The sequence below is a fragment of the Egretta garzetta genome, unplaced genomic scaffold, assembly GCF_000687185.1.
Source record: "Egretta garzetta isolate BGI_Z169 unplaced genomic scaffold, ASM68718v1 scaffold215, whole genome shotgun sequence".
NCBI lineage: Eukaryota > Metazoa > Chordata > Aves > Pelecaniformes > Ardeidae > Egretta > Egretta garzetta.
Window position 1 is genome coordinate 1884735 of NW_009259719.1, and position 25452 is coordinate 1910186.

The 25452-nt window shown below is 43.2% G+C and overlaps 1 protein-coding gene across 1 annotated transcript in view; it reads left to right on the forward strand.

The window, feature by feature from the left end:
- SEC61A1 (SEC61 translocon subunit alpha 1) overlaps positions 1-12078 on the forward strand; it is a 12799-nt gene extending 721 nt beyond the window's left edge. The window contains exons 2-13 of the mRNA XM_035894649.1: positions 168-174; positions 1277-1344; positions 2042-2107; positions 2210-2288; positions 3183-3314; positions 4105-4214; positions 4425-4578; positions 5515-5675; positions 6326-6523; positions 6946-7137; positions 8741-8817; positions 9766-12078. Coding sequence (XP_035750542.1) covers positions 168-174; positions 1277-1344; positions 2042-2107; positions 2210-2288; positions 3183-3314; positions 4105-4214; positions 4425-4578; positions 5515-5675; positions 6326-6523; positions 6946-7137; positions 8741-8817; positions 9766-9952 — 1431 coding nt within the window. The 3' untranslated portion in view covers positions 9953-12078. The remainder of the gene's footprint in view (positions 1-167; positions 175-1276; positions 1345-2041; positions 2108-2209; positions 2289-3182; positions 3315-4104; positions 4215-4424; positions 4579-5514; positions 5676-6325; positions 6524-6945; positions 7138-8740; positions 8818-9765) is intronic.
- The last annotated feature ends 13374 nt before the right edge of the window (positions 12079-25452 follow it).

A 25452-nucleotide genomic window follows, 5' to 3' on the forward strand; every position in this document is an offset into this window, starting at 1 on the left:
CGGGGGGAGACCGGCCCTCACGCTGGTCGTAACGCTCGCAGCCAAAAAACCAGTTACGTTGTCGGAGTAAACTATAAAGAGTGGTCTGCAGTCTAGAATTAATGCGAGTGAATGGAAGCCTTCAGAGCCTGCTACCTCCAGGAAGAGCTGCTTGAAAAGCATCGTAGTCAGTCTGTATGTTATTGTAGTTGTGGGGGAGAATCACTATTTGGTTTAAATTTAAAACCACAATCCAGTGTAACTTTTCAGACAATCGTTTGATCGGAGTAAACTATAAAGAGTGGTCTGCAGTCTAGAATTAATGCGAGTGAATGGAAGCCTTCAGAGCCTGCTACCTCCAGGAAGAGCTGCTTGAAAAGCATCGTAGTCAGTCTGTATGTTATTGTAGTTGTGGGGGAGAATCACTATTTGGTTTAAATTTAAAACCACAATCCAGTGTAACTTTTCAGACAATCGTTTGAAATTAAGTAATTTTTATGGGCTGGTCTTAGTGTTACAAAATTGACACTAAAGTTGTTGCTTTCCACAGAGAAGTGGGAAGCCACCAGTGGTTTCAGTTCTTCTGCATTGTTGTGTGCTTTTTAATTCAAATCAGTCCAGAATACGCGTGCTGGCTTAAATTTGGCTTAAGAAGTTTAGCATTAACTGTGTTCAGAATCAGATTTCTCTGCTCATAGGAGAAATTGTGACTTTGCAGATACCCTCCTCTTTTATATGTATTTTCTAATACTGAGACTAACTTTGGGTTTTCTGATATAAGGATTTTGCCTTTTGACTAGAAGGCGATCCTTGCATGAGGCATTCTGTAAAGTAACTTGAATTGTTGCTTACGAACAGTGTGTGGGCATTCTTAAGTTGTACGGCCCAAAAGTAACCTCTGGGTTAAAATTATCTTGGTGTTGTATTTCTCAAATATCAGGCTAGGGCAGAAGCTATTGTGAAATAAAAGTTCAAGTGTATTGATAAAGTCATGCAAAACAACAGCAAAGTTTTTTTGTGCTGTCAGCCTACTTGGTAAAAGGAGAAAACACTTCAGGGTTTGGTTTTTTTTTTTTTCTATTTCCAGTCCATATTGTGCTTATACAGAGGTTCAGCTAGCAAGATGTATTTAGAACAGATAAGAATTTAATTAAAAAACAAAACCAACCCCACATTTGCCCTTAACTGCAACTTTTAACATATAAACTACGTGTCCAAATTCAATTTTATTTGAGATTTTTCTGGATGTTCTTTGTGTCTCTGTTTTCACTTTGTCTTTTAACTAATTTCCTTACAGTAAAATTTCTTGAAGTAATCAAGCCCTTCTGTGTTATCTTGCCTGAAATCCAGAAGCCAGAACGGAAGGTAAGTTAATAAAATTCTCTTCATATGCCTATATTTGTTTGGTATAAAGTGTTTACAGCTTAGTTTGCACTTGCAGGATTTGGGATTTTTTTTTTTTCTTCAGTGGGAGAATGGCTGTTTTAGGCACTTTTGGTTTTAGTGGAGTGCTTGTCTAATACATCCTGTACTCTGGATATGGTTGTACAATAATATATTTGCTGGTAACTGCAGTCGTGCAGATATGGTTATGCCATAGCAGTGAGTGGTGAGAAGTTGAAAGGAGTACATGTTGGAGTGTAAACTAGAGTAGTTTAATAAAGTAGCAACTTGAAAAAAATTTTCCTGCCTAAGTTCTAATCTAATATTATTTGCTAAGATAAGCTTCTCTGTATTATTATTTTTTTCACATTAGAAGCTCTTTCTTATGAAAATATAAGACTAATTTCTGTGGAAGTACAAGAATTACCTTCCATTGGTGCAAGTTTGTTTTTATTAAAGTTTCATTAAAGCTTTGTCATTTTCTTTGGCCTTGTATAGTATAAAAGGGATGACGAGTGAGTTATTTTCTGTAGGATGTCCTGTACTTTGTCCCTTTGCAAGAATATCAAGAGTGCTTTAGCTACTATGAAAGTTTGCCTGATTAGCTGGATCTTATTATCTTGACAGTTTTACCATTTTTGGTTGTTGATGTGGTTTGGTTTTTTTTTTCCCCCTTTAGATTCAGTTTAAGGAAAAGGTACTATGGACAGCTATCACGCTCTTCATCTTCTTAGTATGCTGCCAGGTATGTTTCTTTCCCTTGTTTTTAAGGAAGAGCTGAAGTGTTTAAGGGATATTATGAAGTCTCTAATTTAATCCTGTTTTCCTCTGTTGGTTGGAAATGCAGATCCCCTTGTTTGGTATCATGTCATCAGACTCAGCAGATCCTTTCTACTGGATGAGAGTGATTTTGGCGTCAAATAGAGGTATGGTCAGTCTTTCAGGAGGGAATTTTTTTAGCTTGGATCAAAACGTTTTTGGACTTGTTCTTACACTGCACTCTGTTTTAGCAAAGAGAAAAACTGAAGTAGAGAGGGAAAAGTCATTTTATATAAACCAATGTGGCATTGGAAAAGGCACAACTTTGTGGACAAAACAAGTTTATGGTTGGCTGTGTGCAATCTATTACATGTACAAAAATCAAGGAGCATTTTGGAGGGAAAAGGGTTAGGGAAGAGACAGTTCCTAATTACCTGCATCACTGCTGTTGCAATCTGCTGTATATATTTCAAACTGTATTATACATGTGTTGTGATTTTCTGGGTGACACCTTTTGAGTCTGTCTCACAGAAGATTAAAATTCATGATAGTTTTTATAAATTTCAGTTTCTTGTAGAGGTTTCCTATTGCAGGTATGAATTAAGAATGGTGACAGTTTCCTGAATTCACTTTGTCATTATCTATCTTTTGGGCTATCTATCAGTTTGTGTAATAATGAGATGTGCAGGTATGCATGCATGCAACTTGGTGCACTCCTAAAAAAAAATTGGGTTTTCTGGTTTAAAATGACAAATAATAAAGTGACTGATTGTCAAAGGCAGAAAGCAGATTCCTACCTTGGTTTATGCAGACTAAATCTGTTCTGGATAGCAAAAGTCTCTTTCAGTGAGTGTAGTTTTTAAGGTACAGGGAAGTACTGCATTACTTATCAGACTGACTTTTAACCAGCTTCTGTTATTGTTGAAACCTTTTGTGTTTCTGGAGATTTGGAGTTTTATATCTTCTCCATCATGATGTAAAGGAGTGGGAAAAAAACAAATTTTGAACTGGGTATGGTACGCCCCATTATTTTCTTTCATTGTTCTTCCTGTGTCTGGCAGGTACATTGATGGAGCTGGGTATTTCACCGATTGTCACTTCTGGGCTCATCATGCAGCTCTTGGCAGGTGCCAAGATAATTGAAGTTGGTGACACCCCAAAGGACAGAGCTCTCTTCAATGGAGCACAGAAATGTAAGTAACAGCTGATATTAAAGGCTGATGTTTTAGAGTATTTAACCCTAGCAACAGGAAGTGTAAACTTGCCATATGATGAATGCTGGAGTCAGATATATGGGTTTCTGTCATGCTATGTGTTCATGTTGTCCTACAGATTTCTGTATTTCATTAGTCTTTTACTGGCTGCTCACTGGCTTGTTAACTATTAAGCTCCAGATAGTTTATCTGATGAGATTACAGCAGCAATGCCAACTGCAGATACTTTTCCTTTACAAACCTAAGTGATATATAGGCTGGAGGGACCCAACCTTTGAACTGTGGTGGTCATGGTTAACCTAAAAAAGTTAAGATGTTTGTTGTCGTCGTTTTTACCTTGCAGTTTTAGGCATGGTTCTTAGCAGTAAGAGATCTCTGTGCTCATTTGATAATTGGCTTTTAGAAAAAGTATTCTTTAGCTATTTTGTGCTGTACCATTCTACTTACTGATCTGTTTTTACTGGAAAAAAAGAATCATAAATTGCTAAAGTAATATCTTAACACCTTCAGAGTTTTCAATATCTAAAGCAATCATTGGCAACCAAACCCACTTGCTTCTAAGTGTATTTGTTTCTGAAGTGTCTGTGTGTTTTTATATTTTCAATGCCAGATTCCAGACAACAAACTTAACTTGCCCTTGAATTTAATATCCCATGACTTATGTATTCTTTCCCAAATTTCTCTATGAAGAAGTGATTTATATTTCTCTAATTGCCCACTGACCTAAATCTCCAGAACAAACACATACTTTTTTTTTTGTATTCTACAGTGTTTGGAATGATCATTACCATTGGACAGTCTATTGTCTATGTAATGACTGGAATGTATGGAGACCCGTCTGAGATGGGTGCTGGTATCTGCTTGCTTATCACAATTCAGGTAATTTCTAGTCCTCTCTACTTTTTCTCCCTCTGAAAGAATCAAAAAATCAGCCTTATGGACTGCTTACTCCACATGCAGAGAAAAACAATCAAAGTGTGCCTGCTTCCTCATATATATAGTCTTTTACTACAAGTTAATTTTTTTAATAAAAATTAAAAAGGGATGGGACTAATGCTGGTTTTGCTTTTTTTTTTTTTTTTACTGTAGCTTTTTGTTGCTGGATTGATAGTTCTGTTGTTGGATGAGCTCCTGCAGAAAGGATATGGTCTTGGTTCTGGCATCTCTCTCTTCATTGCTACCAATATCTGTGAGACTATTGTGTGGAAGGCATTCAGCCCCACCACAGTGAACACAGGGCGAGGTAATATGGCATAGTCCGTTTTCTTTACTTGTATTAGGATTTAATTATTTATCAAATGAAACATAAAAAAACAAGCTTCCCCCCCATATTCTTCTAGAATTCCAACCCTTCACATTCTTATATAGACTAGTACAATGATCATTTAAAATATAAAAATGTCAGTTGTAGAAAAGTCTTAATTTTGTACAAAAAGGCAAAATCTTTTTTTTCTGCAGTATGGTAACTTAAATGGCAAATGCTGTTACTGTTGTCTTAGTTATGTGGTTGCCACGTAATGAATCTTGTTAATACAGCAAGTGCTCCTATGCAAGCTGCAAGTACAAAGACATTTATTTCTAATTTTGTAGTATCTTGCAAGATGTTTCCTCAGCTTGAATTTCTTGCAGTGCCTTCATTAAAACTCAATAATGGTAGACTGCTGTTGCTGCCCAACTTACTGACAAATACCATCTGTTTCTGCTGCTTGCATATCTTACTCTTTGCCCCAAAGACCTTATTCTCCAAACCTGACAGGAGGTGATCTTGTTTGGTGCTGTACAGTAGAAAACATAAGTGAGGTTGTCACATTTTCTGTAATACAAATGATAACTAGTGTCTCACCATGAACGATACCATAAAGCATGCTGCCTCCCTCATTTAATTTAATTTTATTAAATCGTGAAAGAACTTGGTGAATGTCCGTGTTTCTTTAGACCAATAAAGTTATCCCATGTGATTCTTCAGTAGTAACTTAGTTTCTAGGCCACTAGGGATTAAAAAAAAAAAATCTTGGAGGTTGACTGTAGTAAAAGTCTGAGAGCATGCTCAAGATGAAAAAGACTCAAGAGAAATCCCATTTGGAATCCTGTAGTTCAGAAGTATGCCTAATGAGACAAAGCACTGAAGTTTGGAGACAGTCACAGCACACCTAACTTGGTTTTTCTTTTCCTTTCCAAGGCATGGAATTTGAGGGAGCCATCATTGCTTTGTTCCATCTTCTGGCTACTCGTACTGACAAAGTCAGAGCTCTTCGTGAGGCCTTTTACCGTCAGAATCTCCCCAACCTTATGAATCTGATTGCCACCATCTTTGTCTTTGCTATTGTAATTTATTTCCAGGTCAGTTGGAATAAAGAGGACTGTAATACTGTTAGTACAGAAGTAGATCTGCTTCCTTCTACAGAAAACTATATTTTCACTTTCTAGTGCCTCCAGAAGACTCATTTTTGTACCTGCAACTTCTGGATGTTCATTAGCTTCTCTTAATCAGTTTCCACACTTACTGTAGCCAAAAAAGAAACTTAAGACCTACTTTGGTCTCTGAAAAAAAAAAAAACCAACCAAACCAACAGATGAATGTGTACGTGTAATATTGCCTAACCCACATGCTATTGCTTTTTGCTGGAACTTACTTTGAAGTTTTTAAGCCTGTATGTCTGTTACTGTTTGTTGCAGTGAACTGTTGAAGAATATAGAAAGCTTTAATGTTTCTTTTCCTGGATGCTATGTTCTTCTTGAAACTTCAAATTTCTTCTGACTTCTACATCTTTCATACCTTCTTACATGTGTGAGTTTAGACAACCCTGCAGGCTTCCAGGCCCTTTGCAGAAGTGTTTGCATGGATAGCCCTCTAGGCAGAGTATATGTACTTGCACAAAATGATCACAGTTTTCTTTCTGTTGCTGTCAAGGCCTTGCACTTGCAATTTATGATCTATGGTATGGGTTCATGTTCAGACATGACGGGGAACTATTTTGAAAACTTTTCAGGGCTTCAGAGTGGATCTTCCCATCAAGTCTGCTCGCTACCGTGGCCAGTACAACACCTACCCTATCAAGCTGTTCTATACTTCCAACATTCCCATTATTCTTCAGTCCGCCCTGGTGTCAAACTTGTACGTCATCTCCCAGATGCTTTCTGCTCGCTTCAGTGGCAACTTACTGGTTAGCCTGCTGGGCACTTGGTCTGTGAGTATTCCTTCTGATCTTGCACACAGCTTCATAAGAGCACCATTAAAATGCATAGTTGAAGAGATGGTTTCTCTAAATATTAAGGCATGCTTCTACAGGTGATCATGTACACCGAAACTCCTAAATTAGTAATTTGTTTAAATTAACGGTAGAGTATGAGACCTGCTGTGATGAATGTCAATGTTAAGTCTCTATTTACCTTTTACCTTGGGCTGTGCTTTGCTGTCCTAGGTATTTTTGCTGTTCCTTATTGTATTCTATTTCTACTTTAGAAACTGCTTGTGATAGTAAAGTTGAATCTTTGTGTGATGCTGTAGTGGTAATGATACACAGTGACATGAAGGTGACAGAAACCCAGGCTTAGCTTAATGGCTAAGAAATAGTGAGAAAGTTGGTGACTGCTTGCTTCCTTCTTCTAGGACACATCATCTGGAGGCCCTGCTCGTGCTTATCCAGTTGGTGGACTTTGTTATTATCTGTCACCTCCAGAGTCCTTTTCTTCAGTGTTAGAAGACCCTGTACATGCAGTTGTTTATATTGTATTTATGTTGGGCTCCTGCGCTTTCTTCTCCAAGACGTGGATTGAAGTTTCTGGCTCCTCTGCCAAAGATGTAAGTTTAAAATGATAAATTATGTAAGTTTACATGATGAAAACAGGTGGGCTGTTGTCAGAATAAGACTGACTTCTGAAATAGCTCTTATGCTGGTAATCTTGTTGGTAATATCTGTCATTTGTATAAACAGTGACTATGTCTTTTCTGTAAGTGGGGGACGATGAGGCCAGAATGGGGGTAATTTTTTCCCTGTTTACTGCTTTTTCAAAACCACCAACAACAAACCTCAAATAATTGCTTTCATCAGCATTAGGAAACTTTGAACATTGCTATGTAACGTGATCAGTGTGAGGGCAGGCAAAGTAACAGGAAAGGTAGAAACTCCTTTGGTGCTGAAGGCCAGATGCACTGTGTGTGAGGCAGTTGCCACTTAAGAACTCCCAGGTAAAGCTTGAATACCCATGCCTGGCATAGAGAGTTCTGAACTTCTTTTTGGGGAAGATTAACTAGAGGTTGTTATTTTTAACTTGAGAGTGCTGATAAAAGAGAATATAGTGTAGTGCATTAGTGTACCTGAATGTAGCTTCTCAACACTTCCATTTGCTACAGCATGTTTGATATTCAGCAGCTGTATTCTGAAATTGGAATTGGAAAACAAGATGGAAAATCGTTGTCATCATGGTATGTTTGTATTGTGTGGTTTTGGGTAGGAAATCAAGTTTGGCAGCCATATGGAATGGTTTAATCCATTCTTTGACAAGTATGTAATAGTTGCACAGTTACTGTAACAGCGTGAACACTCTTGTTTTGGACTTGCATCTAGCTGCTTCTTGTCAGGCATGCAGGGAGGCACTCGCAGCCATGTATAGCCAGATTTTTATTTCAGTATACACCAGCATACAGCTTTTAACACTTTCATATACTTTTCTGATACTGAATAAAATTATTTTAAGTTCATGTAAACAAGATCAGAAACAAGAATTGATAAATCATTACTTACGTGTTCATTATATAGTGGAAAACTGGTGGCTTAATCATCTGAAAGTGTGTTTTCGCAGTACATTAGATTCAGTGACAAGCACCTTCAGGAGTTCCCCTGCTAGAGTTTCAGTTCCCCTCAGTTGCTAGTAACATGTTTGCAGGGCTCTACTGTAACCCTGTACAACCGCAGAAATCCAGTTTAAGAATAATGTTCCAAGAAGGGATTCTTTCTAAGTCACATAGTTTCTAATGTGGCCCCACAAATAAATAGCTCAACTGAATGTGGGAAACTGAAATGGAGTGGACAGTTCATAGGGTGGTTTTGCTAATGTCTACTAAACCCTAACTAGGAGGAGGGTAGGTGGCAAAACAGGAATTGAATTATGTGTAGAGAGCCTACCGATTTCCAGACTTTCCTTTTCTCAATAGGACTAGAATTATCCAAAAAGCTTTGCATAGACTTTGCATTGTGACTGCAATCTGTCTGAAGTTAAAATACTGGATATTTTTAAACTCTGATGAATAATATTAAGAACAAACCCCAAAAAACCACAGAAGAACCCCAAAGCCACCACCATTTACTGAAATGTCTTGCTTCTGTTTTCCCATAGTACTGAGTTCTGTGGCCTCGGCAAATGATGCTAAGCTTACTTTACTTCCATTCCTTGATTCAATACAGGTTGCCAAACAGTTGAAAGAACAACAAATGGTAATGCGAGGCCACAGAGAAACTTCAATGGTGCACGAACTGAACAGGTGAGCTACACATTTCACGGGCTATTTATGCAAAGTGTTATGGGGAAATATGGCAAATTTTGCTTTGACTTCCATTTTATAGATCCTAGAACACAGATAGTCTTTCAGCTTCAATGTTATATGCATGAGACAGAATATTATCTCATTAATGGAAAACTTGTACAGTGCAGCATAGTCTTGCCTCACAATTAGAGAATGTGCCTTAAATTCTGGAGCTTCTATTTTCCTGTTGTTACATTTTTTCATTTTTATGCTTGATATAGGATAGCTAATAATGAGCATTTGAGTGTACTTCAGTACCTCAAACTGATGCACAAGTATTTTTTACTGTAATTTTTAATGTGTTATGTCTTGTACTGTTTTCATGCAGACCTTGCCTCTAAAACAAGTAGTTACTGAAACCTACTGGGTGCAGAAGTAGGCAGGAGTTGGTCTCTCTAGGTTTTCTAATTGCAGGGTAGGACCTATGCACCCTTCAAGTTGCAGAAATGTTACCATAACTTTAGATTTCAGTCATCTGCTAATGACTTGAAGAGCTAGTAGCCATAAACTTAATCTTTGGGCTTAATTGCGTGGTAGGCTGTAATACCTTCTCTTCTTAGCTTAGCATTTTTTCCTCCATTTAGGCTGAGCTCTTTATTTCCTTACCTAGTACACTGGCACTATTACACAATCCTTATCCTGGATCACAGGCCCACGAGAGAAGAGAGTGTTCTGCTATTGACTTTTTTCCATTCTATGTAGTTTCATTCTTGTTTTTTAACCACCTGGTTAGATTATCTCTTGGAGTGTTCTTTATGTTCTCAGTGGGATTGGTGTTTTTAGGAAAAAACCTGCCTCTGATGTAGATACTTTCCATAGATCCCATATACTGCCTGCCCTAGTATATTTGTTAATATCCTGAGCAAACTAATGGCACCTTTTCTGTTCTCATTTTGTGTTTTACAGGTACATCCCTACAGCTGCTGCATTTGGTGGTCTCTGTATTGGCGCCCTCTCTGTGTTGGCAGACTTCCTTGGGGCAATTGGGTCTGGAACTGGAATTTTGCTCGCTGTCACTATCATTTATCAGTACTTCGAAATTTTTGTAAAGGAACAGAGTGAAGTTGGCAGTATGGGAGCTCTTCTTTTCTAAGCCTAGCTTCTGATGGACCCAGGAAAGCGGGGAGAAACACTCAAAATATAGCCAGTCAGGTGAAAAGAAGTATTGTAAACTTGATAATGTCATTCTATAGGAACACATATTTTAATAATGTTTCCAAAGCGCATTCCCTTATGTTCAAACTTTTCTAGCATACTGTTTGCATTTTATAAATTGATGAAGAAAAATGTGCAAAAAAATTTTTTTTAAGAAAATTGTTTTTTAATTATGTGTTACGAGAATCAGCTTTCTGAATTGGATTTAGTTCAGTGACTCTTAACATTTTTTTGAGCCCCTTTCAAATTTAGTATCCCTGAAGCCTTTACAGGTTTTAATAAATGTTTGTGAAATGAATGTTGGGAAGGGTTTTTTTTCCATTTAACTTGTTTTTGCAGCTGCTTTGTAGTAGTGGTGAGAAAAATCTCTCCCTCTTATGCTCATGTTCCATAATTATTGTTGTAAGCACAAACACTGTTTAATACGTTCAGGTTTGTGTTTGGGGTTTTTTTTCAGTATGGCAGATTTGGAAGGCGGTTGTTTCTTTTTACTTAATGATATCTCTAATTCCAAGCATTTTGTCTTGTAATTACTATGCTAGACCTTGTCAGAGGTTGAATATTGGCTTGAGACTTGTCAAGTTTCTGTGTAAGACAGGAATGTGTTCTTTCCCACCACCCCTCCTCCATAAGCAGAAAACTCAGGTCAATCTAGATTCTGCCAGAGTCTGTGCCTAAGAGATGCAACTTTAAGACTTGGTCATACTGGCAGCTTTGTGAAACCTCCTAGTTAGTTTTCATCGCCATTAGTGGTAGTACCTCTAGTTCTGATGCTAGCTGAAAGAAATGGATGTTATGGCTGCATAGATGCAAATCTGCTTGTGCTCTTTGCTGAAGCTAAGTTTCTTTCATTGATAATAAATTCTGGTCTTGTTGCAATCAGGATGTTATCTGACCACTCATATCTAGTGAATTTTGAGTCTCCTTACCACAACACAGTGTGAAAAGAATGTATGTCACTTGTCTGTTTCTATAGACCTAGATATGAGACCCTTGTCAGGTAACTCTTGTAAGTTGCTCATGTAGAAGGCTTTTCCATCCTATAATCTCATTGGCTTGAACGGTGCATAGAAAAGTACTTTTTCAGAAGGTATAGGGACTTTTTTTCTTTTGAAGATCACGCCTTCAAATTAGAGAAATTACAGCAAAAGGCTTTAATGGACCAGAATAATACTTATTTTTCCATTTAAACTTAGATTGTCAGTACTAATCAGGTGCCTAGGACCAAATGCAAATATTTGTGTACAAGTCTTGTAAATACACTTTTCCTCAATCAGTATTGGACAATGTGGAAACCAGAATGAGGAGTTACAATGTTGGAACGTTTCTTTATGCCGCATCAACATAACTTTCTGTGCATTTTTACATGTTGGGCTGACAGTATATGAATTACTGTTTCTGCTTGGAGTGACGGGACTTTGTTACATACCCGAGGAGCACAGATGACATCCAGGAGCCCTTGTTAATGCACTGAGCTGAAATACCAAATGCGTGAGAAAACTGCAAATTTGGAATGATACACACCTATCGATAACAGTGAAACTCCTGGGGTGAGGATCACAGTTGGAAAAGGAACAAAAGTGTTGGGATAAAGTATCCATCTGTGAAATGCTCACTTCACACTACGTTCAATAATTTTTCTGTAGTTTTTTTACTAGTATGCCACAGCACAATTTTGATGTGAAATAAGGGACAGTTAAAAAGTGATTTTAAAAGGAGAGGGAAGGAGCGTGGTGTGGTTCTTCTGCTTCGGGGATTTTTTGTGTTGTTATTTTTCCAGGAAGCCCAATACAGATTTTGTTTTGAAATAAAAAGGACTCCGCTTTTGGGCATGCAGCTCTGGCTGGGCTGGAGCTGTACATGTGGTGTTGGTCATATCATCTGTTTGAACTGGTTGCAGCTTAGACCGTTAGCTCTTCTGTGTCTAAGCAGCGCTTGTTCTCTGCATCTGTATTTTTGTTGTCTAGTAGTGAAATCTTCGTCTGTTATCAAGCAGCTATGTCCTCAAAGCAGGACCTGCTGACCATATGGTGGATGTTCACAAAAAGAAATAATGCCTAAACAATCTGCTTTATAATGAAATAAAGTACATCTTTGGAGCTAATGCTTGGCTTTCGGTGCTTTGAATACTGTTACGATTCTAACACTTGCAGAATAACGTTACCCACCTATGAGACCATGAAAGTGATCCCTCTCAAACCAGCTGTTTATAGTGTCAGTGTACAATAAAGACAAATTGTATTTGCTCCAAGGTCTTCTCTCAACAATAGGTTGCCAAAATAACAGAACCTCAACCATTCCTCTGGGCTTTCCTGTTCCAGGGGAGTTGTGATTCAAAAGGCACCGCACAAGTAAATAGTGGGAGAGTGAGGTAATGATGCATCAGTTTAACAAAAACTGTATTTCCATAGGAAATACAGTGCCAACCTGATTGTAGCATGACAGTAGTAACAGGATATTAACCGAAACAACAAATTTCAAAGCTGATGGTACTCCCAATATTGTTTTGCCCTCTGAGTTTTTAAACTTAACTTGGAGTAAGAAAGAATTTTTATCTATCTTCCTCCTGAATAGAAATGCACTAGTACAAATTCAAACAAGCAAATTTATTTAAAATCCTGCTATGGGATGCAAGAAGTTCAGCCAAGATTTTGGTCATGTATAAAGTTGCTTTAAGCAACAGCTCGATTTGTCCCTTGCTGTTTTATTTCTCCCCAGGAAACTTGCATTATGAACTGTGGTTGCTGTGGGAACATTATGTCATCACGCGTATATTCACAGAAATAATTGAAGTCACTGTAGATGTGGTGAGTTATCCATGATGCAGCTGGGTGAAATACCAGCACCAAGGCAAAGTCTGAGATCCTCTTTCTGCTAGTAGTTTAAGTGCACTGTAGATTTCACTTAAGTGCTGGGTGTTTGATTTTGTCCCTGGTGCCATTATTCAGGAAGCCTTAAAAATCATCTGGTTCACTTATTCCTAGGGCCTATCCCCATATAATTTTGAGATGGCAAACAAAGGGACTTCTTCCCCTATTTCCTCAAACATTTTGTTTGTTGTTGGGTTTTTTGTTTGTTTTAAAAAAAAAAATCCTATTGGCTGCAACTATAAAGGTTGTTGCTTTACTCTGTGAAACGTCTCATGGCTGTGCTCCCTTGATTTCTTCTGGGGATAACCCTGTCCCTGTACTGTAAACAGACTGTGATTTGTGAAATAGATTTCTCAGCCAGCTTTTGGTAAAGGAGGAAGCCAAGTGGCCTAGTAACTGCTTTTCCTAATTGTTCTCCCTTGCAGCAAGGAATAATAAGCTTTAGGTGGCCTTCAATTTTATCACAGCTTTGGGGAGTTTCGCGCAGGTTTTTGTAAGCTGCTGTTTGCTTACCGACGTGGTGTGACACAGCTGACAGGTCCTCAATCAGCCCTGGCTGCCTGGAATGCTAAAACTGCTTCCTGGTGGGTTGCTGTGTGCTGAACAAGTGTTCCAGCCTTTCCCACCGCCAGTGCATGCACACGGTGGCTGCAGGGTGTTGTCACTGGTAAAGAAGGGTGCTTTCGGGAGAAGTGCGCAGGGGAGGGAGAGCAAGGGCGTTTCTGAAACACTTTTTTTAGTTGGTGTGTGGCTTGGACAGCCTGCCCGTCGCCCTTTCTCTTGCTGCTCCCTCTGCCAGCTTTCTGACACGAAACCTCAGCCTTCGCCGGCTTCCTGCCGAAACAGGTCACGGTTTGAGCTGCGGCCAGGGCGAGCGGTGCTGCTGGCACCCTCCCAGCCGCACGGAGAGATGTGCAGGTGTTCAAACAATGCCTGCTTGTTCAGGGGGGCCTGGCTCTGCGAAACACGGGCCCCTCCACCTTCACCCAGCCTCCCCGAAGGACGCAGGCTGGCACGCCGAAGGGGAGCGTTTGCCCGCCTGGTGGCAATGTTACACTGCAATTCAAGGCACCAGGTTCAAGGCAATTTGGAACAGTGAAATGCGTATCAAATCTGTTCCAAATGTGTGTTCTTTCTTTACTTCGCTGCTGCGCTGACGGGTGTCGTACAATGTAAAAAGTTGGGAAAAGAGCACACCAATATTTATTTGTACTTCCTAGAATCGGGGCCAGGACTGAGGTTGATTTTAAGCTGAACTGCTTAAAATTATAATATTCTTCTTTTAGAAAGTTTATATAATAATTACAATATTTTATATTATTTATAATATTTTCTAATATTTTTCAAGCGTGCTAGGTGTCAAGGGGCAGTTGCTGTGACGGCCACTTAGTCTGCTGAATATTGCCACACAATTTAAGCCTAGACTGAGACAGTCTATGGGATTGGAAAGAAGACAAGAAAAGAAGCATTTAAAACCAAAATCAATATTCTAAGCTGGGGACCTAATTAGTCAGCTAGACTTTAAGCTGCTGTTTTATAATGTGCTACTGGATGGATCTGCTAAAATTGAAACTCTTCTGTGGGCCAGGTTCTAGCAATCCTCTGGCTATTGCTAATGTGATGCCAGCCAAGCTGGCAGCGCTGGGCAGAAAGGAAATACCCTGAGAATTGGCACCTCCTTTGGCAGCCGCATCAGAGGGCTGAATGAGCACAGACATGATACACTTTGTCATCGCAGAGTGGGCCGTCAAGGTCAGGGATGGGGTGCCTGCTCTGAGATGTTTCTTGTTGGAGAACAAGACAACTGGGCCAGTCATTTTTCCAGCCATATGAATACCCAAGAGCTTAAAAGAGGGAACAAATAAAATGGAAGAACAGTTAGGATATAAATTTTTAAAGACCTGTTTCAGGCATTTTCGTATGGCTTTGGAGAAAATCAGGATACATGGCACATATAAAATCCCAGATTCCCTTTCTTACATATTAAGGCTGAAGTGGACAGTTCTAAAAATCGTGTGAGTGCTGTTGGGGGAATATTAGTGATCCGAAATCAGAGGTGAGCATTATCCACTTTAATCTTCAGTATGTCTTTAGCCATTTGATGTGCTTACACCTCTGATGTGCCTCTTCTGTATACCTGTGACATGAAGCTTTATAAAAGACAGCTCCGGGCATACGGGAGCAGGGAACAGGGAGCAGAACATTTTGCATGGTTAACTGCACTATGTAAGTGTGAATTTCATTTGTGTTTAAAGAGCTTTACCTTTTGGCAGCGCAAGAACGAGGAATTGTTGCTGCTGCTGGACTCCCGAGTGCTGCGGAACTGTGCCTAATGCATCTGGAGCAAGGGCTCAGCGCCACCACAAATGTAGTCATTTTATGCGGTGATTGGGGATTGCAGAGCTCAGCTGCAGAGACTGGACTGGTGGGTGTGTGGTGAGAGGCCGTGGCTCCATGGAGCTCCATGTGGGCAGAAGTAACGTGGGAGCCAGGGCAGTGAGGAGCTGTATCCTTGCGAAGCCAGGATGCGGTGGTGTGACGTGTCTGTGCTTACGATGAGTGCATCTAAGAATGCTCTTGAGCTCCAGGACTTTGATGACTGCTGACAACAAATCGTGAGTGCATTGTGCTGATGGGGATGGTGATTAAAATTCCAAAGGGGTAGCTGCCTGCTAGATCTCCCTAGTGAAAGCCCAGAATACCTGTGTGCTATAGAAATCGATGTTTTGTTTAACCTTGTTATCCCGGCCTGACCTGGTGTTCCCTTTCCACTATACAAAGTTTTCTTCGTATTCTGCAGATGTAGGAACTTGTAAGATAGAGAAGTGTGTAAAAGTGCTTAGAAAAGGAATTAATTTATCTCAGCCATTTCAGGATAGAGCTTGAACTGGTGATCTTTAAGTTATAAGAAGAGAATTTTTTTAACCTGGCCCCTCTTGCTTTGAGTAACTCTTGAAAGGAGGAGAGATTTACAGGGGTGGGGAGTTAACTGCCTTAGGTAGTTAGAAAAGAGCTGCCTCTTATCTCAGTGCCTCCCATTTCTTAAGCAGTGCAGGCTAGTGGAAGCAAGCCAACATTTGGAATCAGGCTTATCTAATTTAATGATGGAATGAACACGGTAACACAAGCCAGGGGGTCTAACACAACTTTCTGCAGCTGAGGTACACTGCTGTCATTTTTATTTAGCTTTAAACACTTGTATCTAACCTTTTTGTAGTGGATAGCTGGAAGCTTGCATGATCCTTCGAAGTGGAATTGTGACCGGAGTATCTCATGTGACAAGAGAAGAGCCCTACTTGTAGAGCAGATAAACTAGAAGGGTTTCCATTTTTATGAAGTGGCTTCTCAGCTGTTACTTGTATTGCGGGAGTTGCTTGTTCTGCATGAGAGCGCCCATTTTGGTGGGTACTGGCTGTAATTACAACATATTTGATATTGAGAGAGATATTTGGCTCCAAAGATTGTACAGTCTGAATAAAATTTTAAAAAGCCAAAGGAAATGCTGTAGGGAAGGAGAGTACTTGTCCCCAGTCATACAGCTGATCAATGCAAGAGTCCGGACTCAAATACAATGTCTGTACCATGCCTTCTCTGTACCTTCCTCTTCCATTGATGTTGCCTCTTCTTGAAGCACCAGAAAGAAATGGTGATGCTGTAGAAATTGAAATGCAGATCCAAATTGCACGTGTGTGTGTGTCTGTAAAGTGGGTGTCTTTAAAACATAACTATGAGCAGCTAATAAATGAAGTTGTACGCTTCATTCTGTCCTTAATCCCAAAATCAGCATGTCAGCAGGCAGCTCGCGCCTGTAGGAAAAAGAGGGTCAGGGAACCGAGGGGTCCATGTACCAGCATGGTCATGTTTTCCTTTGTTCTTGCAGAATTGCTGAGAGATCACAGCCTTGATGTTATTTCATCCTTGTAGAATATCTCCACTTCTCCAGAGAGTGTTTCTTTTATGCATAGTTCATTAAGTGATGGTCAGAGCTTTGAGTGCCTGCAATTCATCAAGTTTAACGCTTTACGCTTACTATATGAGAAGACAAAAACATTTCTCTATGTTTTTGGTTGTTAAAAGTAATTGCTATAAAATAAACCCAAATCTGGATCATCTCCCTAAGCAGAGGTGACAGATTGATGCTACTGGGGTTCTAGAAGGTGAAATTGCCTGAAGGCTGTTACATTATGGTGGCCCAGGGAGCTTTGCATGAGTATAATGAAGTAGGAGCACCTTCTAGAAATTGGGAGAAAGGATCATTATTTAGCCCAGGCTCCCCCCCCACAGCTTGAAAGGCCTGAGTAAAAGCCTCCGCCCTACTTTCCACGGGTGGATCTGTGGTGGGAGGTTCTTGCGTGAGACAGACATTGCTCCTGTCAGAGCTTCAGTCCTGCCATGGAAGCGACACTTAGACTATCCTCACCTCACATTTCCCCCTGATAATATGCTGCAGCAAAGGTAAACACAATGAAGGGCACTCTCTGTCCATCAGGATGGGGCAGTAAGGGGGAAAGGAGGGATTAAATAGGACAGACCCAAATTTGTTCCTGTGGTTGTAGTTTACCAGGACATCCCTGATGTGAGCTGAGGCACAGCTAGCATCCTCCAGCATTTAAGTGTGAGTCTGAGGTGGAGGGGAGAGGTAAGAAGAGAAACCCTCTCACCCACGTGCAGCCCACTGATGGACGTACCTCTCAGCTTCTGAGGGGCTCAGCCATGCTCTCTTTCCTGCTTGGGTGGGGGGAGCAGGGGGGCTCTGGGTGCAGGTACTGACGGACTTCCGGTACCTGGCTGGGTATCTGTTTGTGCCTGGGAAATTTCCATCTGTGTCCAGTGTTCCCCGATAGCCGGAAAAGGAACTTGTTTGGTGTTTCTACAGTTACAGGAAGATGCTGTGATGAGGGGATTGGCACGGGAAAAATGTGAGCAAGGACACGTTCTGTCCCTGCCACAGAGTCACTGTGGTGGGTATCTGTTAATCTCCCTCTGGCTATGTGTTAAGATTTTGTCTTTCTCATATCGGGATTTGTTAAATGCTCTGAAGCATTTGCATGGGGAAAGACATTCACGGGAGAGCAGTGCAGTCTATAATGAATCACTTCTATGGATTTTGCTCCTCCTTCCATTGAGTGTTTCTGTTACTAATAACCCTCCTTAAGTTACCTGCTACCTTGATAGCATCCTGCTGGCCCGTGGGTTTCCTGTGCAATCTGTCTCACAAATGCATTGAGAAGATCCAACCAGATCAAAACTGCCTGTGCTAAGCACAGCCCTGAAGCGTGCACCAGAGCGTGCAGCCTACCACCCTCTTCTCGGAGAGAACGTGGGTATTGTGCGGCCTGCAAGTCTCTGAGAGCTGAGCATGAGCATGTTAAAGGTTAAAGAGCTCAGCAAGGCATCTCTTCTCCCTGCCCACTGGCATTCACTGGTGGCTGGTGCTTTCCTGCAGGTGCTCCAAGTTGGCAGCCCCCAGCCCGGAGCCCTCCCAGCAGGTACTTCTGTCATCGGGAAAGATGCTGCTTTGTTCCATTACCCAGCAGAGCTATTACTGCAGCAATAAAGCGCGGATCTGACAGGGCGGCTTTGCCTTTCTCTTGTAAATCCTCTGGCAGGAGCCTGATGTGATTCTTGCCAAATACCTCTGTAAGTGGTAGGAAGACCCGAGGGGCTTCAGGAACAGGATGAATGCCCAGAGAGGTGGGCAGCAGAGGTCAGAGATGCCTCCCTTCCCTGCGTGTCAGAGCTTTGTGCTCACAGGAGTCTGCTGGAAGGCACAAGAGCCTGCGGCCCTTGGCTCCTGAGTCAGATGGGGCCCAGGAACTTTGCAAGCTTGTCCAGCATGACCTGCTAAAGGGCATGAGATGAGCTTCACACAATTTGCTTTTGTCTTGCAACAACAGCAAGAGCACTTGGCTTTATGTAAAACAACCGTTTTGCTTTATTTCTGTCTAAAAGGCTTAACAACTCCCAGATGTATGTTTTTCATTTTCTTACTTTCTCCTATGTACGTGTTCCGTGGGTCTTTAATTGCCATTTGATGACTGCTTACCTCCTGTCCTAGCCTGGGTGGGATGGGGTTACCCTGCTCTGGTTCTGGGTGAGGGAGGGTGGCTGGTGTTTCTGAAGACAAGTGATGATAGGTGTGGGTGCTCCTGGCAAGATCCTGCCTTCTGAATTGGACAAAGCAAATTCATCCTCTGAAAAAATCTATCTGGAAGGACAGGACCCTTTAGGAATATATAGTTATCAGTCTTTCTAATCTTAGGTGCCTATCACCTGTATCCAAGCTGTACAATATAGATGTCCAGAGGGGCCGGAGCCATTCAATAAAGCTGCTGCTATAGTTCTTTACATTAATACTGAGCTTGAGCACATCACTCCTGCGGTCAGTGGTCTGGAAAACTGCATGTGTCTCTGAGACCCAGAGAGCATTTGGGATAATAAAAGAAGGGACAGGCTGAAGCAGGGCTGGGGTCCTGACAGTCACCGCTTGGGACGCAGGAAAGATGTTTGTCTGGTGCTGGGGGATTGTCTTTGACCCCTGTTGGTTTGCTAGTCCTCAGTATTTACCTAAATATATTTTGGATTGTTGCAGCTCCTATTGTTTGTGATAAAGGGTTGGACAAACGGTCCATTGATCAGGCGGTTCTCGCTATCCATCTCTGTCTGCCTCTCCAGGCAGGCAGTGTGTGGTTGCAGTGACACGGCAAAGCCGTGGCGCTACCGCGGGCCGGCACAGCGAGTTGCGCTGGCGGGGAGGAAGAAAGGCGCAAGGAGAGCAGCGAGCGCGGACTCGCAGATCCTTTCTCCTTTCTTGCCGCACGAATATGCGAATCGCTGTGTGAACGCGGGGGGCCGTGTGACGGGCTCGGGTGACTCGCTCCATGCCAAATTCAAAGCTGATGGTGAACTTGCTCCCGTGTTCTAGTTTGGCAGGGAACAGTCTGCCAGGTTTGAATGCACGTGGCGATCAAGGCCTGCGTGGGAGATTATCATAGGCAAAGATGCTGAATTTTGTAAAAATTTTTCTAAAAAACAAAGGCAGCTGAAGAGTGGAGAGAATCTTGTTTCTTCACTGAAAGGGTTGTCAGGCTCTGGAATGGGCTGCCCAGGGAGGTGGTCGAGTCCCCATCCTTGGAGGTATTTAAAAGAAGGATAGATGAGGTGCTTAGGGATATGGTTTAGTGGTGGGATGGCAGGGTTAGGTTAACGGTTGGACTCGATGATCTTAAAGGTCTTTTCCAACCAAAGTGATTCTATGATTCTATGATTCTATGGATGAAAGCCCCTGAGCTTCTTTGGGAGATATTTCACTTTTCCCTAGCTGTTGTTTCAGCTAAACCTTGTCTGCTTTTCTAACGACGACAAATGGCATTTGGTACAATTAAATAGTATATGGAAAATAGTAATATTTATGAAATACTTGTCATTTCTTTTACTGTGTCATATTCAAAATACACCCCACGTTAGAAATGACATTGCATTGCTCACAAAGATTCTTGCACTGATGGAGAAATTAAATACTTTTATCCCTAGAAGAGGAGGGAATAAGATACTGAAAACAAAAAGCATCAATATTGCTAATGTGCATACAGAAAAGAGGGTTATATCTTGTGGCTCTGAAGCGGAACTTAAATCCAGACATAATAATGCAGATAGATACACACAAAACTTCTGTTTTAAAGAACTCGCTGGGAAAAAAAGGATGTGGGATTTCAATATAGGTTCATTATAATGTGGTTAATAGAGTGCAATATTACGGGCTGACAGTAAAATTGGCCAGCGATAAATAGGAATTATAGTTACCTACTCTTTTAACTTAAAATAACTCAAACTTAAATATTCATTTTATAGAAAGCTTTTTTTGTTTTTTCAATCAATGGAATACAGAAGTAATACTATAACTTTAAAAATTAATGTGTGTAAAGGATGTTATCATGTTTTCCTAATTATTTTTTTTTTAAATTGGGCCTTCCTTGTTTCTGACCCCTCCCATTCCCAATCCTGCTGTTGGCGAAGATGGGCATGGGGGTCATCTGGCCGGATCCAGGCACTCGGCCCCATGCGTGGTGGTGCAGAGGCTCCAGCTGCGCGGGGCGCAGGAAGCTTTGGAAACAGGGGTGTGAGCGGTGCCCGCTGAGCCCGGGCAGGCGGGAGCTGCCTGAGCTGGGGGCGATGCCGAGGGAGAGCTCCCGACCCGGCTCCGGGAAGAGCTGCCGCCTGGCTGCAGCCCCCATCTCTGGCTGCGGGTAGGACTGGAGTGGGAACCGGAGCTCGTGCCTCCCTGTGATCTCTGTAGGCTTTGGATGTGTCCACTTAAGCTAGTCTTGTCAGCTACTCTGTTACGTGTGGAAGTCATTAACTTCACCCAGATGGAAAAACGGTCTCGTGGTCCCACTCCAGAGGGAGTCTGCGAAGGCTTCCTCTGCGTGTTGAGCGCACGCGGTGGTGGCCCTACCTGCTGCCGCTCGCCCACCCCTGGCTCCTTCCTCCCGCCTCCGCTCTGCCCCGCTCCGCTGGTCTCTCCTGTCATCTCTCATTTGCGATCCCTCACATCTGCGCGGCGCGGGGTCGGGCGCGGGCCCCGCTGACGGCTCTTGCCGAGGCGCTCTCATCGTCGGTACGTGCGTCAGCAGATCAAGGCGCGCTCTGACAATGGGAACATTGTACCCGGGTATCTGCGCCCTGGCTGGGGACGCAAGCCTGCCTCCCCGCAGCCAGAGCCCCATATCCCGCTACCTGGCGGCCCGACGGCCGCATGACGCAGGTCTGACGCCACAGACGTGTGGATGATGTGTCGGAGAAAGGCCTTGGTGGGAGCGAATCGTGATGGCTTTTGGCTAGTAAGATAATTGAGGGGAACAAAGCTGTTTGAGCAAACAATGCAATAAAAAGGGGTGCGGGATTTGAGGTCCCCTGTGCACACTGATTTGGAAAGCGTGTGGCCGTGGAGGTCTCTCTAATACAAATTGAATACATAACTTGAGTAAAACCCCTGCCTGGGGTTTTGGGGGATTTGCTTCTATACTCGTCACTTTTTTTTTTTTTTAATTCTTTCTTTTCTTTTACTGGCATTGGCTTCCTGAGAAGAGCGTTGCCAGGGAGCCTGCTGCATCCTCTCGGGGGGGTCCTTTTCTTTCTTTTACCTTCTCCATTTCGCCTTTCTACTCTTCCTCTGTGTCTTCCCCTTTTCTGTTCTCTTCTAATGCACAGCCTTCTTTCAAACACCCCATCTCTCTTCTGCTTCTCCTCTTGCTTGCTCTGGGATTGCATCCACTACACAAAGGGTTTATTCCACCTCTCTGGTTGTGCTTTCTCTTGCCTTTTGTTTGCATATTTCTGCCTTTCCCTTTTTCTTCCCCATTCTCTGGATTTTCTTTCTTTCTTCCTCCTCACAATTTCTTCTGATTTTGGGAATTTTCTTTTCCATTCTCTTCTTCCTCTTACCTCGCTGGCTTGCCATCCTCCCTTGCAACATCCACTCCTTGCTTATCAGCCCCTTTCCTTCGGTCCCTTCTGCCATCTCCTTATCCCCCAAGTGCTGCTCTCTGAGGTGGCCCAGCTCGGGGGACAGCAAGCTGCAAACAGGTTTGCCCTGTTGCTCCCTTGCAGATTTCCTCTGCTTGGGCTCCTCCTCGGCAGCAGCCGAGCAGCAGGGTCTCTGCTCGCTGGCTCAGCGACGCACCCGCACCGCCGGAGCACGGTGGGCGTTCATGGAGTTGTTACCGGAGGCTAGAGAAGTTGGGTGTTGATTCCCCTGCAGGGTAAATCTCCACTTGTGCAACCCCCGGCAGCCAGTGCAGTTGTGTGGAACGGAGTTGGGGCACGCGAGGGATCCCTCCTCTATTCATTTAAATAGCATCATCCTGCAATCTCATCCAGCCGAGGTGCTGCCATTGTGTAAGGTGAGGTTTTGACTGCTGTTATCCTGTGGGATACTGGGTGATTGGATTGCAGGTATGAATTGGAGGATTCGGGAGATACTCACATGAGTCCTTGTGGGTGGTCTCTCAACAGGCAACAGAAGTAAACTGAAACACGATGGCCAGGCCAGAGTGCTGGCTGGTGTGATAGGCAAATAGCATGGTGCTGGGCTCCAAGAACTGGGCTGGCAGCTTATATGTTCTAAATGGCCAAATCTGGTGTGTTGGCCTCCCCACTACCCCACAAATGAACAGAAGAGTTGTCTGTGTGAGGTCAATGGAAGTTATGTCTACCTTGCCAGCTTTCCCCTCCTGCTGGTAGAGTTAAGACGGTATCTGCCGATTTTCCTGACCTTCCAGTTTAGAAGAAGCAATGTTGAGCCCTTCCCATGTTGGTGTGGTGAAAGTAGGGACATGGTTTCATTTTGTTAGGCAGTCTGCACCTTCTCCCATAATCTGGTCAGACCTTGTCACCCAAGAAATGTTGGGATTAATCAACTTGAATGGGAAACTTGCTGCAGATGCAGAGCTGCTGCAGTGCGTGATTATTTAGCTCAGGGCACTCTTCTTCCTTTTCGGAAGCGGACAATGCTCCCGTACAGCAGTAAGGGTCCTGCACTGCGAGAGGTGCTGTGGGTTGGCTGGGATCCAACATTGCAGCGCTCACAGCCCCACACATCCTGGTGCCGCTTGTCATAGGACTGAGCCTGATGAAACCCCATTCCTGACCGTTCAAGCCTAGCCTCGATGGTTCAGGAATATTCCCTGCTTTCTCTTCTGGGCTGTATGGTTTTTCCAGACTTTTCCAGAGTGTGTGGCATTACTCTGCTCCATCGGACGGTCGTGTCTTGTCCTCCCCAGAAGGCTGCCTCTCGGTGAAAGATGAAGTGGAGTGGTTGAAGCACTACTAAGCTGGGCCACCATAAAATAGCCTTTATCAAAAATGAGCACTGCAAAGAGGGCTGTAATTCTTTTGACCCCCTCCCCTTCTTTTTCCCCCCTGTAGGAATATTTCTGCTATTTAATTAATTTTTTTTTAATATCTTTCTTTCCAGACTTTTTATTCCAGCCCCACTGCCTGCGATCCCTGAGGGGTAAGGGGAGGGGGGCTGAGTGACAGGCTAATAACCTGCTCCAGCTCTCGCTCCAAGCCCAGTGGCAGGGGTCCCAGCGCCCCTATTGAATGCCACCATCCAAAAAAAAAAAAAAAAAAAAATTATCAACAATCTTCCTTCAACAATGATTTATTATTGCCATAATTTGCCTTGGTACAATGAGCTGCGGAGCGTATTTCTGCACCCGGCTGACAGGGATTTGATGACTCCAGGTTCCTATTTTATTTAGTCTTGAGCCTAATATGATTTGGTTACCCTCGCCCCCTCCTTCCTGTCCCTTTCCTCCCTCCCCACCCAACCTTTTCTCATTTTGTTTTGTTTTCTATGAGTGTGTGTTTCGCATAACCCTGGGCCGGCTGACAGCGCTTGTAAAAACCAGAAGTCGATCTTGCAGTGGCTTTTCACCATTAATCAAGCTGCCTGGAATTGGAAAGTAACACTGACAGGCTTTTATCTTGGAGAGAAGGAGGATGGCAGATGTATTTTATGGTGGATGAGCCTTCACGGCTTCTATTAGACTGGGACTTCAGTGGTACAAGGTGGTGGTTTGGGGGAGGAGGGGAGCGAGGGGGAGGAGAAGCCGGGGAGCAGCCTATAGATAAATAGATCCGTCAGTCAGGCGATGTGGAGGTCTCCAGGCGGCCAGCCATTGTAGGTGACAGAAAAGGCAATCAAAGACAAAACAAATCAAAAGGTACATCTTATCAGCAGCAGGCCAGCTGGACTTCCACCGCACTCGGAGGCCCCGCTGAGGGCAGGAGAAATTAATCGTGCTGTCGAGGCCAGAGAAATTGTCGCCGCTGAAGGTCCAAGTTCAGGCGAGCGGAGGTGGCCAACATTAAAGGAGAGGGAGAGCGGGGGGCGGGAGGAGAGGAGCGAGGAAGCGAGCGCTGCCGTCCCGCCACCTCTCTCCCTCCCTCTCTCCCCCGGCCGCCGCGGGCTCCTGACAAGCGCATTCATCGTGCGATGATAGCTCGGCACCTATGATTGGTACCTTTAATAATATAGCCCTCGCTCAGCTGTCACCCTGAAAGAACAATTTTTCCTCCCGCTTTCCTCGATGCAAAGATACATCTGTAATGAGAAGGGTGACAGAAAGTGGGAGCGCGGGGAGCCAAGGAAAGTTTGGAAGAACATTAATCAAAAAGTGAAGCTGGAGGTGATGCTGGCTGCTCAACGTGCCCGTGCCTCCAGCAGGGAGCCGGCATCGGGTTTGAAGCTCCTGTCGTGTTCCCTGGCCCGCAGCGCTTCAGGGCGCCCTCGATGGGGGGAGAGGGATCCTTCACCCACCCTTGGAGAGGAGCAACTTTGAGAGCCATCGTCCTCCTGCACGGCAGAGCTGGTTGTGGTGGGGGGGACTGGGGAGCAGCCCCCTGCGCAGGGAGTCATTGGTGTAAACCAGCACGACCCTTGTGTGTGATGGATTTACGTTGGACAGAAACCTCTTTTTGCCTCTGCAGCCTGGAGGAAGAAATACGTGGTTCCAAGTCCTGTGAGTTTCCCTGCAGCGGGGACCTACTTGTGTCCTGCTCT